The 17,550-nt window shown below is 51.8% G+C and overlaps 1 protein-coding gene across 3 annotated transcripts in view; it reads right to left on the bottom strand.

Annotated features, from left to right (window-relative positions):
- The window catches only part of SULF2 (sulfatase 2), a 101,655-nt gene that overhangs the window by 52,400 nt on the left and 31,705 nt on the right, over positions 1-17,550 (bottom strand). For all 3 annotated transcript variants that reach the window (XM_040331277.1, XM_040331276.1, XM_040331278.1), the window contains exons 2-3: positions 11,826-12,069; positions 414-653 (exon numbers count right to left, since the gene is read on the bottom strand). In XM_040331277.1, the coding sequence (XP_040187211.1) occupies positions 414-653; positions 11,826-12,009 (424 nt within the window). In that variant the 5' untranslated portion in view covers positions 12,010-12,069. The remainder of the gene's footprint in view (positions 1-413; positions 654-11,825; positions 12,070-17,550) is intronic.

The raw sequence follows: 17,550 nt of genomic DNA, 5'->3' as shown, positions 1-17,550 counted from the left end.
GCACATAGCATCAGTTTTGAGCACAAATTCGTTTCCGAAAAAAAAAAAAAAAAAAAAAAGACCGCGTGGTGTCCCGCCCCCCAGACCAGGTCCTTTTGGGTCTGGTACGGATTTAAAGAGGAACCAGACTTATCTGATCATGCAAAAATGGGGGGGGGGGGGGGGGGGGGGACGTCCACGTCATGCTGGATCAGTGCCACCAGGTCTGGTATGGATTTGGAAGGAATGCCATGCTTTTTTTTTCTTTTTAACCACTTCCAGACCGCCGCACGACTATATACATTGGCACGGGGTGGGGTGTGTGGGGGGGGGGGTGCACTTGTGTGGAAGGGGGGGAGGTTCTCTAAAAAAGTGGAGTTACTCTTTAATGATGATTGGTACCTGGGACTTATCAGTATCTCAGCCCCCCTCACCTGTGCGGTATCCGGTGTTGTTGAGGTACACGGAGAAGGTGTGAGGTTCGTGCTGGGCCTGCCAGGACGGCGAGGAGCAGTTCTCGTTGTTGGTGTAGGTGTTGTGGTTGTGAACGTATTTCCCGGTCAGGATGGAGGAGCGGGACGGGCAGCACATGGGCGTGGTGACGAAAGCGTTGACAAAGTGCGTCCCGCCCTGCGCCATGATCCGCCTGGTCCGGTTCATCACCTGCATGGAACCTGCAACGGGAAAAAGAGGCAAATCAGTCCATGATGCTGTGATACAATGCTACGGCACAAGACTAGACTTCATGTGTCCACCCAATGTACCCTTGTATCAGACCTCAGATGTCCACCCAATGTATCCTTGTATCAGACCTCAGATGTCCTCCCAATGTATCCTTGTATCAGACCTCAGATATCCACCCAATGTATCCTAGTATCAGACCTCAGATGTCCACCCAATGTAGCCTTGTATCAGACCTCAGATGTCCTCCCAATGTACCCTTGTATCAGACCTCAGATGTCCTCCCAATGAAACGTTGTATCAGACCTCAGATGTCCTCCCAATGTATCCTTGTATCAGACCTCAGATATCCACCTAATGTACCCTTGTATCAGACCTCAGATGTCCTCCCAATGTACCCTTGTATCAGACCTCAGATGTCCTCCCAATGAAACGTTGTATCAGACCTCAGATATCCACCTAATGTACCCTTGTATCAGACCTCAGATGTCCACCCAATGTATCCTTGTATCAGACCTCAGATATCCACCTAATGTACCCTTGTATCAGACCTCAGATGTCCACCTAAAGTATCCTGGTATCAGACCTCAGATGTCCTCCCAATGTACCCTTGTATCAGATCTCAGATGTCCTTCCAATGTACCCTTGTATCAGACCTCAGATGTCCTCCCAATGTACCCTTGTATCAGACCTCAGATGTCCTTCCAATGTACCCTTGTATCAGACCTCAGATGTCCTCCCAATGTACCCTTGTATCAGACCTCAGATGTCCTTCCAATGTACCCTTGTATCAGACCTCAGATGTCCTCCCAATGTATCCTTGTATCAGACCTCAGATGTCCTCCCAATGTACCCTTGTATCAGATCTCAGATGTCCTTCCAATGTACCCTTGTATCAGACCTCAGATATCCACCCAATGTACCCTTGTATCAGACCTCAGATGTCCTTCCAATGTACCCTTGTATCAGACCTCAGATATCCACCCAATGTACCCTTGTATCAGACCTCAGATGTCCTTCCAATGTACCCTTGTATCAGACCTCAGATGTCCTCCCAATGTACCCTTGTATCAGACCTCAGATGTCCTCCCAATGTACCCTTGTATCAGACCTCAGATGTCCTTCCAATGTACCCTTGTATCAGACCTCAGATGTCCTCCCAATGTATCCTTGTATCAGACCTCAGATATCCACCTAATGTACCCTTGTATCAGACCTCAGATGTCCACCCAATGTATCCTTGTATCAGACCTCAGATATCCACCTAATGTACCCTTGTATCAGACCTCAGATGTCCACCTAAAGTATCCTGGTATCAGACCTCAGATGTCCTCCCAATGTACCCTTGTATCAGATCTCAGATGTCCTCCCAATGTACCCTTGTATCAGACCTCAGATGTCCACCCAATGTATCCTTGTATCAGACCTCAGATGTCCTCCCAATGTATCCTTGTATCAGACCTCAGATATCCACCCAATGTATCCTAGTATCAGACCTCAGATGTCCACCCAATGTAGCCTTGTATCAGACCTCAGATGTCCTCCCAATGTACCCTTGTATCAGACCTCAGATGTCCTCCCAATGAAACGTTGTATCAGACCTCAGATGTCCTCCCAATGTATCCTTGTATCAGACCTCAGATATCCACCTAATGTACCCTTGTATCAGACCTCAGATGTCCTCCCAATGTACCCTTGTATCAGACCTCAGATGTCCTCCCAATGAAACGTTGTATCAGACCTCAGATATCCACCTAATGTACCCTTGTATCAGACCTCAGATGTCCACCCAATGTATCCTTGTATCAGACCTCAGATATCCACCTAATGTACCCTTGTATCAGACCTCAGATGTCCACCTAAAGTATCCTGGTATCAGACCTCAGATGTCCTCCCAATGTACCCTTGTATCAGATCTCAGATGTCCTTCCAATGTACCCTTGTATCAGACCTCAGATGTCCTCCCAATGTACCCTTGTATCAGACCTCAGATGTCCTTCCAATGTACCCTTGTATCAGACCTCAGATGTCCTCCCAATGTACCCTTGTATCAGACCTCAGATGTCCTTCCAATGTACCCTTGTATCAGACCTCAGATGTCCTCCCAATGTATCCTTGTATCAGACCTCAGATGTCCTCCCAATGTACCCTTGTATCAGATCTCAGATGTCCTTCCAATGTACCCTTGTATCAGACCTCAGATATCCACCCAATGTACCCTTGTATCAGACCTCAGATGTCCTTCCAATGTACCCTTGTATCAGACCTCAGATATCCACCCAATGTACCCTTGTATCAGACCTCAGATGTCCTTCCAATGTACCCTTGTATCAGACCTCAGATGTCCTCCCAATGTACCCTTGTATCAGACCTCAGATGTCCTTCCAATGTACCCTTGTATCAGACCTCAGATGTCCTTCCAATGTACCCTTGTATCAGACCTCAGATGTCCTCCCAATGTATCCTTGTATCAGACCTCAGATATCCACCTAATGTACCCTTGTATCAGACCTCAGATGTCCACCCAATGTATCCTTGTATCAGACCTCAGATATCCACCTAATGTACCCTTGTATCAGACCTCAGATGTCCACCTAAAGTATCCTGGTATCAGACCTCAGATGTCCTCCCAATGTACCCTTGTATCAGATCTCAGATGTCCTTCCAATGTACCCTTGTATCAGACCTCAGATGTCCTCCCAATGTACCCTTGTATCAGACCTCAGATGTCCTTCCAATGTACCCTTGTATCAGACCTCAGATGTCCTCCCAATGTACCCTTGTATCAGACCTCAGATGTCCTTCCAATGTACCCTTGTATCAGACCTCAGATGTCCTCCCAATGTATCCTTGTATCAGACCTCAGATGTCCTCCCAATGTACCCTTGTATCAGATCTCAGATGTCCTTCCAATGTACCCTTGTATCAGACCTCAGATATCCACCCAATGTACCCTTGTATCAGACCTCAGATGTCCTTCCAATGTACCCTTGTATCAGACCTCAGATATCCACCCAATGTACCCTTGTATCAGACCTCAGATGTCCTTCCAATGTACCCTTGTATCAGACCTCAGATGTCCTCCCAATGTACCCTTGTATCAGACCTCAGATGTCCTTCCAATGTACCCTTGTATCAGACCTCAGATGTCCTTCCAATGTACCCTTGTATCAGACCTCAGATGTCCTCCCAATGTATCCTTGTATCAGACCTCAGGTGTCCTCCCAATGTATCCTTGTATCAGACCTCAGATGTCCACCCAATGTACCCTTGTATCAGACCTCAGTTGTCCTCCCAATGTAGCCTTGTTTTAGACCTCAGATGTCCACCCAATGTACCCTTGTATCAGACCTCAGATTTCCTCCCAATGTACCCTTGTATCAGACCTCAGATGTCCTCCCAATGTACCCTTGTATCAGACCTCCGATGTCCTCCCAATGTACCCTTGTATCAGACCTCAGATGTCCTCCCAATGTATCCTTGTATCAGACCTCAGATGTCCTCCCAATGTACCCTTGTATCAGACCTCCGATGTCCACCCAATGTAGCCTTGTATCAGACCTCAGATGTCCTCCCAATGTACCCTTGTATCAGACCTCAGATGTCCTCCCAATGTAGCCTTGTATCAGACCTCAGATGTCCTCCCAATGTATCCTTGTATCAGACCTCAGATGTCCACCCAATGTACCCTTGTATCAGGCCTCAGATGTCCACCCAATGTATCCTTGTATCAGACCTCAGATGTCCTCCCAATGTATCCTTGTATCAGACCTCAGATGTCCTCCCAATGTACCCTTGTATCAGACCTCAGATGTCCTCCCAATGTAGCCTTGTATCAGACCTCAGATGTCCTCCCAATGTACCCTTGTATCAGACCTCAGATGTCCACCCAAAGTATCCTGGTATCAGACCTCAGATGTCCTCCCAATGTACCCTTGTATCAGACCTCAGATGTCCTCCCAATGTACCCTTGTATCAGACCTCAGATGTCCTCCCAATGTAGCCTTGTATCAGACCTCAGATGTCCTCCCAATGTATCCTTGTATCAGACCTCAGATGTCCTCCCAATGTATCCTTGTATCAGACCTCAGATGTCCACCCAATGTACCCTTGTATCAGACCTCAGATGTCCACCCAATGTACCCTTGTATCAGACCTCAGATGTCCACCCAATGTATCCTTGTATCAGACCTCAGATGTCCTCCCAATGTAGCCTTGTATCAGACCTCAGATGTCCTCCCAATGTATCCTTGTATCAGACCTCAGATGTCCTCCCAATGTACCCTTGTATCAGACCTCAGATGTCCTCCCAATGTACCCCTGTATCAGACCTCAGATGTCCTCCCAATGAAACATTGTATCAGACCTCAGATGTCCACCCAATGTATCCTTGTATCAGACCTCAGATGTCCTCCCAATGTACCCTTGTACCAGACCTCAGATGTCCTCCCAATGTACCCTTGTATCAGACCTCAGATGTCCTCCCAATGTACCCTTGTATCAGACCTCAGATGTCCACCCAATGTATCCTTGTATCAGACCTCAGATGTCCACCCAACGAACCCTTGTATCAGACCTCAGATGTCCTCCCAATGTAGCCTTGTATCAGACCTCAGATGTCCACCCAATGTAGCCTTGTATCAGACCTCAGATGTCCTCCCAATGTACCCTTGTATCAGACCTCAGATATCCACCCAATGTACCCTTGTATCAGACCTCAGATGTCCTCCCAACGTACCCTTGTATCAGACCTCAGATGTCCACCCAATGTAGCCTTGTATCAGACCTCAGATGTCCTCCCAATGTACCCTTGTATCAGACCTCAGATGTCCACCCAATGTACCCTTGTATCAGACCTCAGATGTCCACCCAACGTACCCTTGTATCAGACCTCAGATGTCCTCCCAATGTACCCTTGTATCAAACCTCAGATGTCCACACAACATACCCTTGTATCAGACCTCAGATGTCCACCCAACGTACCCTTGTATCAGACCTCAGATGTCCACCCAATGTACCCTTGTATCAGATCTCAGATGTCCTCCCAAAGTACCCTTGTATCAGACCTCAGATGTCCACCCAATGTACCCTTATATCAGACCTCAGATGTCCACCCAATGTACCCTTGTATCAGACCTCAGATGTCCTCCCAATGTACCCTTGTATCAGACCTCAGATGTCCACCCAATGTACCCTTGTATCAGACCTCAGATGTCCACCCAATGTACCCTTGTATCAGATCTCAGATGTCCACCCAATGTACCCTTGTATCAGACCTCAGATGTCCTCCCAATGTACCCTTGTATCAGACCTCAGATGTCCTCCCAATGTACCCTTGTATCAGACCTCAGATGTCCTCCCAATGTACCCTTGTATCAGACCTCATATGTCCTCCCAATGTACCCTTGTATCAGACCTCAGATGTCCTCCCAATGTAGCCTTGTATCAGACCTCAGATGTCCACCCAATGTAGCCTTGTATCAGACCTCAGATGTCCACCCAAAGTATCCTGGTATCAGACCTCAGATGTCCTCCCAATGTACCCTTGTATCAGACCTCAGATGTCCTCCCAATGAAACATTGTATCAGACCTCAGATGTCCTCCCAATGAAACATTGTATCAGACCTCAGATGTCCACCCAATGTACCCTTGTATCAGACCTCAGATGTCCTCCCAATGTACCCTTGTACCAGACCTCAGATGTCCTCCCAATGTACCCTTGTATCAGACCTCAGATGTCCTCCCAATGTACCCTTGTATCAGACCTCAGATGTCCTCCCAATGTATCCTTGTATCAGACCTCAGATGTCCTCCCAATGTACCCTTGTATCAGACCTCAGATGTCCTCCCAATGTACCCTTGTATCAGACCTCAGATCTCCACCCAATGTACCCTTGTATCAGACCTCAGATGTCCTCCCAATGTAGCCTTGTATCAGACCTCAGATGTCCACCCAATGTACCCTTGTATCAGACCTCAGATGTCCTCCCAATGTACCCTTGTATCAGACCTCAGATGTCCTCCCAACGTACCCTTGTATCAGATCTCAGATGTCCTCCCAATGTACCCTTGTATCAGACCTCAGATGTCCACCCAATGTACCCTTGTATCAGACCTCAGATGTCCTCCCAATGTATCCTTGTATCAGACCTCAGATGTCCACCCAATGTACCCTTGTATCAGACCTCAGATGTCCTCCCAATGTACCCTTGTATCAGACCTCAGATGTCCTCCCAACGTACCCTTGTATCAGATCTCAGATGTCCTCCCAATGTACCCTTGTATCAGACCTCAGATGTCCTCCCAACGTACCCTTGTATCAGACCTCAGATGTCCTCCCAACGTACCCTTGTATCAGACCTCAGATGTCCACCCAATGTACCCTTGTATCAGACCTCTCATGTCCACCCAATGTACCCTTGTATCAGACCTCAGATGTCCTCCCAATGTATCCTTGTATCAGACCTCAGATGTCCACCCAATGTACCCTTGTATCAGACCTCAGATGTCCTCCCAATGTACCCTTGTATCAGACCTCAGATGTCCTCCCAACGTACCCTTGTATCAGATCTCAGATGTCCTCCCAATGTACCCTTGTATCAGACCTCAGATGTCCTCCCAACGTACCCTTGTATCAGACCTCAGATGTCCTCCCAACGTACCCTTGTATCAGATCTCAGATGTCCTCCCAATGTACCCTTGTATCAGACCTCAGATGTCCTCCCAACGTACCCTTGTATCAGATCTCAGATGTCCTCCCAATGTACCCTTGTATCAGACCTCAGATGTCCACCCAATGTACCCTTGTATCAGACCTCAGATGTCCTCCCAATGTACCCTTGTATCAGACCTCTCATGTCCACCCAATGTATCCTTGTATCAGACCTCAGATGTCTGACTGATAATTGATATTAAATTGCCATTTTCTTCCAGAAGAGACACCGACACTGAGAGCCGACCCCATAAACATGCCGCTTGTTATGCGGAGAAGCCATTAGCAGCGCCGCAGGAATACAACGTTGTTTCTCCAACATGACATTGGAAGTGTCTGCCTGGATACGACAGCAGCATCTGTGCAGCCACAACACAACATGCCGAGAGCGTCCCCCGAGATCTCCGACGCCTCTAATAGAACCTCACAACAACAACGCCATCCACCGCACCAAAACACATGATCTAATGCAGGCACCCAGCTAATGCGGAGTGACAGACCGGGCGCCGAGCGCCATCTCCGCGCCTCCCCCCGGCCCTCCGCAACTAGGCCACAGTTAAATATTTAAACCCCCCCAGAAGTACCCGACTAATATTTAATCACCACAAAGTCAGCCGGCAATGCAGAAGACCAACAAAGATTCCCCAATGGTGGCTTAACTCCTTACTAAAGGAGAAGAACGTGCCGGTGAAATACGAGGCTACCAAAGGCCTGCTGTGTGCCCTCAACTGCCGACAGTGTACAGGAATACAGATATATATCTTCATGTGAAGTGCAGCATGCTATGTAATGTTCCAGGTAAGTATTCCCTCTCACAGGAATCACAGTACACCCCAGGGCCAATCCTAGGCAGGGTGCACAGGGTGCTCCGCACCCTGCCCCTGAAGCTCCAAAGTGCTCCCCTCCCTCCTCCTTGTCTGTGTCCAAAGATGCCACATATGCCCTGCCCCCTGTAATGTGCTTCTGCTCCCAGCGCGCCCGAGCTACAGGAATCTGTTGTACAAGTACTGATCTGACACCTGCTGTGGGGGGGGGGGGGCTCTGATGGGGGACACCTGCTGGGGGGGGGGCTCTGATGGGGGACACCTGCTGTGGAGGGGCTCTGATGGGGGACACCTGCTGTGGAGGGGCTCTGATGGGGGACACCTGCTGTGGGGGGCTCTGATGGGGGACACCTGCTGTGGGGGGCTCTGATGGGGGACACCTGCTGGGGGGGGGGCTCTGATGGGGGACACCTGCTGGGGGGACTCTGATGCGGGACACCTGCTGGGGGGGGGACTCTGATGGGGGACACCTGCTGGGGGGGGCTCTGATGGGGGACACCTGCTGGGGGACACCTGCTGGGGGGGGACTCTGATGGGGGACACTAATGAAGACTTCTTAGGGGAGCATCTCTGTGTTTGAGTCCTAGCCATAGAAACATTTGTAAAAGGGGAGGAGTTAGTGAGATGACCACGCCCATGTGGGGCGCCCCAGAAATATTTCTGCACCCAGGCGTCTGTGACCCTAGGATTGGCCCTGGTACAACTCCCCCCCCCCCGGACAATGCCTTCATCTGGTATGGGAGGGATGAAGGCATTGGGGGGACAAAAAAGCATAAATACACTGGAACGCATCAAAAACACATGCAGAAACACCTGGAATGCAGAAATTCGCTGTGAACCCGGTCCGAACTGAACAAGTGACAGCGTTGCCGCCATGCTCCAGAAGAAAAAAAAAATACCCTTCTGACAGGAGTGATACTACAATCACTCCTGTCAGTAATAGGAAGGAAAAGGGGAGCCACTGGAGATCCCAGCTTGACCCTCCCTTCAAGCAGAGCCCCCCTGTTGTCCTGACCCTGGTCGCTCCCCTATGTAAAGAAGGCAGATCATGGCTGGTGGGAGGGGCCGACAGGGGGGGCGGTACACAACGTCCTGAAAACATCACATCCCCCAACTTCAGTAAATCCTCTCAAGAGCCCTCAGGCCTGATGCAAGCAGAGGGAGGGGTTATGCAAATCTCACAATGCCTTGATGGGTGGGTGTCAGTCTGGAGGAGTGGGGGCGTTCCTAGGCAGGATGGATTTGCATAGGCAACGCCCCCCATTTGTGATGCTAAACCTCAATTGCAAGGGGCGGGGCTAAGGACAGTCAAGGCTGGGGAGGAAAGGGCAACTCAGGGGTCTCCAAACTTTGGCCCTCCAGTTGTTCAGGATCTACAATTCCCATCATGTCTGCTTATGTCAGAGTTTTACAATTTCTCATGGGACGTGCAGTTCCGCAACAGCTGGAGGGTCATAGTTTGGAGATCCCTGGTCATGGGTGCTCCACCTGTTGCCCCTCCAGTTATTGCAGAACTACAAGTCCCATGAGGCAATGCAAGGATGTCAGTTACAAGCATGACTCCCAAAGGCAGAGGCATGATGGGACACAGGGCCGGGACAAGGGTGGGCAGGAGGGGCGGCTGCCCCGGGGGGAATGGTTTATTACAGGGATTTGGACCCCCTAACACTAAGGGAAGGGGGGGGGGGCGCAGTTTGGCATCTTTGCCCTGGGCACTGATTGGCCCTGTCCCGGCACTGATGGGACGTGTAGTTTTGCAACAGCTGATGGGCCACAGGTTGAGCACCCACGGGCTAGATCACGGGGAGGCAACCTGGAGCCCTCCAGCTTTTGCGGAACTACATTTCCCATGAGGCATTGCAAGGATAACAGTTACAAGCATGACTCCTAAAGGAAGAGGCATGATGAGACATGTAGTTCTGCAACAGCTGGAGGGTCATAGTTTGGAGATCCCTGGTCATGATTTCTCCACCTGCGGCCCCTCCAGCTGTTGCAGAACTACAAGTCCCATGAGGCATTGCAAGGCTGGCAATTACAATTACACCCCAGAGGCATGATGGGACTTGTAGTTCTGCAACAGCTGGTTGCAGACCCCTGGGCTGGGTGATTCAGGCAGGAAATGAGGGCGGGGCTCGATCTGACTCGCTGCAGCTTCTGACGCAAATTGCGAGAGGCTCGCAGTGTGCGGTGAAATCAGAATAAACCAGAAGAGGAAACTGCACAACTGTTCTATCCCAAGGGGAAGGCCGGAGTTCATTTATGGCGAGTAGAGAAGGAGAAGTCTCTGCAAAGCGCACAATAAACTTTTTCTGATTATTTGGGATTTCTATAAAAGAAAAAGGCGACGAGCCGCCGCCGAGAACAAACCGGCGAAACCGCGGGAATCCACATTTCTCCCGACAACAAAGGGGGCAGCGCAGCAATCTCGCCCTCTGCAAATCGGCTCCTTCATCTCCGGGGACCGTCAGTTCCCGCCCCCTCCCTCCTTCCCACACCGCGCACAATCGCCGAGCGATCGATACGCTTTCATTAGACGTCGCGGGACGACTCCTCGGCAAAAAAAAAGCTGAATTCTTTCAGTTGACAAATTAACCGGCGGCGGAATAAATCACGCGCCGAGAAACGTTCGGAGAAACGCGGGGCCGTCTAATTGAGGGATGAAAATGGTTGTAATGTCGCCGGGTCTGGATTACGGCGGCGTATCTGACAAGCGTGCGTTCGGCGCACACATCGCCGTCTGGGGATTTGACGGCTCGGTAAGTCTGTATTAAAGAGCTTTAATGTGCGAGTTAATGTATGCGGAGGCGCGATGAGGTGAAGATGGATTTCGGGAGGAAGAGGGGGGGCGCCGAATACGCTTTTCTGCAGAAAAATAAATAAAACAAGAATTTCCGTACATTTGTCACCCTTTATGGAGATGAGTGGCACACGAGCCGCCCCGCTGCCGGCTGGCAAGTGCTGAGTAAGGAGACGGCAGCTGGGAACATTCAATTCTTATTTACATCTTCCAAGTCCGGGGGACGCGGCTCGGAGAGGAGCCAGAACCAACCAATGGAATCATCCCCGGCCATGGGGGGGGGGGGGGGGGGGACACTGTGATACTTATGCACAAGGGAGGAGCCTGCCATACCTATGGGCACGGGAGGAGCCTGCCATACCTACGGGCACGGGAGGAGCCTGCGATACCTATGGGCACGGGAGGAGCCTGCCATACCTACGGGCACGGGATACCTATGGGCACGGGAGGAGCCTGCCATACCTATGGGCACGGGAGGAGCCTGCGATACCTACGGGCACGGGAGGAGCCTGCGATACCTATGGGCACGGGATACCTATGGGCATGGGAGGAGCCTGCGATATATATGGGCATGGGAGGAGCCTGCGATACCCACGGGCACGGGAGGAGCCTGCGATACCCACGGGCACGGGAGGAGCCTGCGATACCTATGGGCACGGGATACCTATGGGCATGGGAGGAGCCTGCGATACCTATGGGAACGGGAGGAGCCTGCGATACCTATGGGAATGGGAGGAGCATAACATAACAAAATGTGGAAGAAGTGAAGCGCTGTGAATACTTTCCGGATTCGCTGTATGGTCAGATTTTAGTGGAAGGAAGCGCACTTACCGAGCTCCACATCCTGGTCATCGGTCAGGACGAGGATGATATTGGGGCGAATGTTCCGCCGGTCCCTCTGGAACCTCCCCTTCAGACGCTGCTTGGACAGGGTGGGGAAAGTGCCATCGATGCTCTCGGAGAGAACGACCACCAACATCCCGAGGAGGAGGAGGAGCACCATCCGGGTCGCCATGGTGCGCGGCTCCCCGCGTCTCGCCTTTACAGCGCAGCTGATGCCTGGAGCTCGCAGATCCTGGGGGAGGAAACACACGAGGGGTTAAACATGACGTGACAAAGACAGGAAAAAAAAATCAAACACACAACCACAGAAGAGGCGCGATCTTCCGTCCGATCGCACCGAGCGCGACGCCTCCGCTTCCCCTCCCAGAACACAACACAGAAAAAAACACATCTGTCTGCAACCGCAGGAGAAAGAAACATTGTTACTACGATACACTGGCATCTATTGAGATATATATATTCAATGGCCTCCTTCTGAAAATGCTTGTTGCTTGGCTGTGTCCGGCTTTAATAAGCATGCAGCCAGTGAAAGTCCAAACACCTCATCCTATCAAAGAATCAGCCAGGAGCTTGGCATTTCCTATGACATAACAGGTGGTTTACCAATTCTGCTACAGGTAGTGAGCCCCATAAAAGAAAAAAAAAAGGGGGTGGGGCAGAAAGACAAAATTTTCCCTGTTTTCTTATTGGCTACTCTTTCGTGATGAGCCGGATACATACAATGTGTACATACACACTAAATATTATATTACAGAAGGATAATCAGACTGGAAGGGAGGATGTGAGGCATCACCCGTCATCGCTCCTCTCTGAAAGTCTGCATTTTTCAACTCTTGCTGTTCCATATTTCCCCAAGACTGCATTTCATATAACAGAAGTGTACAGTCTCCCTCTAGTGGTCGTCCGCATATGAAGCAGTATAGTCGCCCTCTAGTGGTCTAGCCGCCCTCTAGTGGTCATCCGCATATCACGCTGTATAGACGCTCTCTAGTGAACATCTGCTTATCATGCTTTAGTCGCCCTCTAGTGGTCATCTGCATATCAAGCTGTATAGTCGCCTCCTTCTATACAGCTTGATATGCAGATGACCACTAGAAGGAAACGACTATACAGCTTGATATGCAGATGACCACTAGAACGAGGCGACTATACAGCTTGATATGCAGATGACCACTAGAACGAGGCGACTATACAGCTTGATATGCAGATGACCACTAGGAGGAGGCGACTATACAGCTTGATATGCAGATGACCACTAGGAGACCACTATACAGCTTGACATGCAGATGACCACTAGAAGGAGGCGACTATACAGCTTGATATGCAGATGACCACTAGAAGGAGGCGACTATACAGCTTGATATGCAGATGACCACTAGAAGGAGGCGACTATACAGCTTGATATGCAGATGACCACTAGAAGGAGGCGACTATACAGCTTGATATGCAGATGACCACTAGAAGGAGACGACTATACAGCTTGATATGCAGATGATCACTAGAAGGAGGCGACTATACAGCTTGATATGCAGATGACCACTAAAAGGAGACGACTATACAGCGTGATATGCAGATGACCACTAGAAGGAGACGACTATACAGCTTGATATGCAGATGACCACTAGAAGGAGGCGACTATACAGCTTGATATGCAGATGACCACTAGAAGGAGACGACTATACAGCTCGATTTGCAGATGACCACTAGGAGACTACTATACAGCTTGATATGCAGATGACCACTAGAAGGAGACTACTATACAGCTTGATATGCAGATGACTACTAGAAGGAGGCGACTATACAGCGTGATATGCAGATGACCACTAGAAGGAGGCGACTATACAGCTTGATATGCGGATGACCACTAGAAGGAGACGACTATACAGCTCGATATGCAAATGACCACTAGGAGACTACTATACAGCTTGATATGCAGATGACCACTAGAAGGAGACGACTATACAGCTTGAGATGCAGATGACCACTAGAAGGAGGCGACTATACAGCTTGAGATGCAGATGACCACTAGAAGGAGACGACTATACAGCGTGATATGCAGATGACCACTAGGAGACTACTATACAGCTTGATATGCAGATGACTACTAGAAGGAGACGACTATACAGCTTGATATGCAGATGACCACTAGAAGGAGACGACTATACAGCTTGATATGCAGATGACCACTAGAAGGAGACGACTATACAGCTCGATATGCAGATGACCACTAGGAGACGACTATACAGCTCGATATGCAGATGACTACTAGAAGGAGGCGACTATACAGCTTGATATGCAGATGACCACTAGAAGGAGACGACTATACAGCGTGATATGCAGATGACCACTAGAAGGAGGCGACTATACAGCATGATATGCAGATGACCACTAGAAGCAGACGACTATACAGCTTGACATGCAGATGACCACTAGAAGGAGACGACTATACAGCTTGATATGCAGATGAGCACTAGAAGGAGGCGACTATACAGCTTGATATGCAGATGAGCACTAGAAGGAGGCGACTATACAGCTTGATATGCAGATGACCACTAGAAGGAGACGACTATACAGCTCGATATGCAGATGACCACTAGAAGGAGGCGACTATACAGCTTGATATGCAGATGACCACTAGAAGGAGACGACTATACAGCTCGATATGCAGATGACCACTAGAAGGAGACTACTATACAGCTTGATATGCAGATGACCACTAGAAGGAGACGACTATACAGCTCGATATGCAGATGACCACTAGAAGGAGGCGACTATACAGCTTGATATGCAGATGACCACTAGAAGGAGACGACTATACAGCTCGATATGCAGATGACCACTAGAAGGAGGCGACTATACAGCTTGATATGCAGATGACCACTAGAAGGAGACGACTATACAGCTCGATATGCAGATGACCACTAGAAGGAGACGACTATACAGCTCGATATGCAGATGACCACTAGAAGGAGGCGACTATACAGCTTGATATGCAGATGACCACTAGCGGGAGACGGAAGCAAAGGGACAGGGAAGCAAAGGGAAATCCAAATTTACCAGAAAGGGAAGGGGGTTACCTTCTAATGGGGACACAAGTTCTGGTAACAAATGTCCATCTTGTAGAGACTTCTTGTTACGTTTCTGGGACAGGAAATGAAGGGGGAACCAAATGTTACAGTTGTCACCAAAATCCGGAAAGGAAAGGCTAATCCTCCAATGGGGACACCTATTCCAGTGACAGCTATCCCGCATCTCGTGGAGACTTCCCTCACTTCCTGTTTAGTCTCTGGGGCAGGAAGTGAAGGGAAATCCAAACTCAACAGTTGCCACCAAAACACAAAGAGAAGGGGTAATCTCCTAACGGGGACACCTGTTACAGCAACAACTGCCCCTCATCTTGTAGAGATTTCCTGTTGTGTCTCTGGGACAGGAAGTGAAGGGAAATCCAAATTTGACAGGGAGGAGTAATCTTCCGAAGGGAGGGAGGAGTAATCTTCCGAAGGGAGGGAGGAGCCCTGTTCCAGTGACAACTGTGGAGACTTCCTGTTTAGTCTCTGGGACAGGAAGTGAATGGAGATTCAATAGGACATAAAAAAACGGGTTTCAGGGGTTTTATCATTTTGCGCTCCATCCAAACCCAACAAATAACGTTTGGCGCTTGGCTCCGCTCCGCTATAAATCTCCTCCTCAGACGCTCCGTCCGCCTTCGGGACTTTTAATAAAAAGAGTCGGCAGAGGACGGAGCGCAGAGCCGTGCGTCTTCCTGAGCGATGAACTGTCTGCGGCCGGACGCGGCTCCCTCTCCATCTATACGGCGATCTTTCATCGCTCGCAGGAGAGCGCCATGATGGAGGAGCTTAAGACACATAATAAACTCCACCAGGGGGGGAGCGCGGGGGAGTTTTATCGTCCGTCGGGTGGGCAGGCAGCGCATTTTCACGGACAGATACAGATGACGCGGAACCCTTCATACATCGCCGTCAGCGGGAAAACCCATCAGTGCGGTGATGAAGCGCCGGAGGATCGGAACCGTTACTCCACAGCGCGGCGCATACAAGTGTCTCCGTGAGAAAGTAATGGAAGAAAAGGACAGCGATTTCTATACACAATTTATCTGAGGTGACGATACGTTCATTATGACCCCCCCTCCCCCCATCACATCTGCTGATTATAAAGCTGGGAACACAAACATTTCATTTTGCAACATAAAAAGTAACAAAAATGTAACAATTCCTTCCAATCATTAGGAGCCTCCGCCCCGACCCGTACAGCCCAGGAGCCTCTGCCCCGACCCGTACAGCGCAGGAGCCTCCGCCCCGACCCGTACAGCGCAGGAGCCTTTCCGCCCCGACCCGTACAGCGCAGGAGCCTCTGCCCCGACCCGTACAGCGCAGGAGCCTCCGCCCCGACCCGTACAGCGCAGGAGCCTTTCCGCCCCGACCCGTACAGCGCAGGAGCCTCCGCCCCGACCCGTACAGCGCAGGAGCCTCCGCCCCGACCTGTACAGCGCAGGAGCCTTTCCCCCCCCCACCCGTACAGCGCAGGAGCCTCCGCCCCAACCCGTACAGCGCAGGAGCCTCCGCCCCAACCCGTACAGCGCAGGAGCCTCCGCCCCAACCCGTACAGCGCAGGAGCCTCCGCCCCAACCCGTACAGCGCAGGAGCCTTCGACCCGTACAGCGCAGGAGCCTCCGCCCCGACCCGTACAGCGCAGGAGCCTCCGCCCCGACCCGTACAGCGCAGGAACCTCCGCCCCGACCCGTACAGCGCAGGAGCCTCCGCCCCGACCCGTACAGCGCAGGAGCCTCCGCCCCGACCCGTACAGCGCAGGAGCCTCCGCCCAACCCGACCCGTACAGCGCAGGAGCCTCCGCCCAACCCGACCCGTACAGCGCAGGAGCCTCCGCCCCGACCCGTACAGCGCAGGAGCCTCCGCCCCGTACAGCGCAGGAGCCTCCGCCCCGCCCCATACAGCGCAGGAGCCTCCGCCCCGCCCCGTACAGCGCAGGAGCCTCCACCCCGACCCGTACAGCGCAGGAGCCTCCGCCCCGACCCGTACATCGCAGGAGCCTCCGCCCCGACCCGTACAGCGCAGGAGCCTCCGCCCCGACCCGTACAGCGCAGGAGCCTCCGCCCCGACCCGTACAGCGCAGGAGCCTCCGCCCCAACCCGTACAGCGCAGGAGCCTCCGCCCAACCCGACCCGTACAGCGCAGGAGCCTCCGCCCAACCCGACCCGTACAGCGCAGGAGCCTCCGCCCAACCCGACCCGTACAGCGCAGGAGCCTCCGCCCAACCCGACCCGTACAGCGCAGGAGCCTCCGCCCAACCCGACCCGTACAGCGCAGGAGCCTCCGCCCAACCCGACCCGTACAGCGCAGGAGCCTCCGCCCAACCCGACCCGTACAGCGCAGGAGCCTCCGCCCCGACCCGTACAGCGCAGGAGCCTCCGCCCCGACCCGTACAGCGCAGGAGCCTCCGCCCCGACCCGTACAGCGCAGGAGCCTCCGCCCCGACCCGTACAGCGCAGGAGCCTCCGCCCCGACCCGTACAGCGCAGGAGCCTCCGCCCCGACCCGTAGAGCGCAGGAGCCTCCGCCCCGACCCGTAGAGCGCAGGAGCCTCCGCCCCGACCCGTAGAGCGCAGGAGCCTCCGCCCCGACCCGTAGAGCACAGGAGCCTCCGCCCCGACCCGTAGAGCGCAGGAGCCTCCGCCC

Source organism: Rana temporaria, chromosome 12, assembly GCF_905171775.1.
Source record: "Rana temporaria chromosome 12, aRanTem1.1, whole genome shotgun sequence".
NCBI lineage: Eukaryota > Metazoa > Chordata > Amphibia > Anura > Ranidae > Rana > Rana temporaria.
Note: the sequence above shows the minus strand (reverse complement) of the source record. Positions and strands in the feature narration are given on the sequence as shown.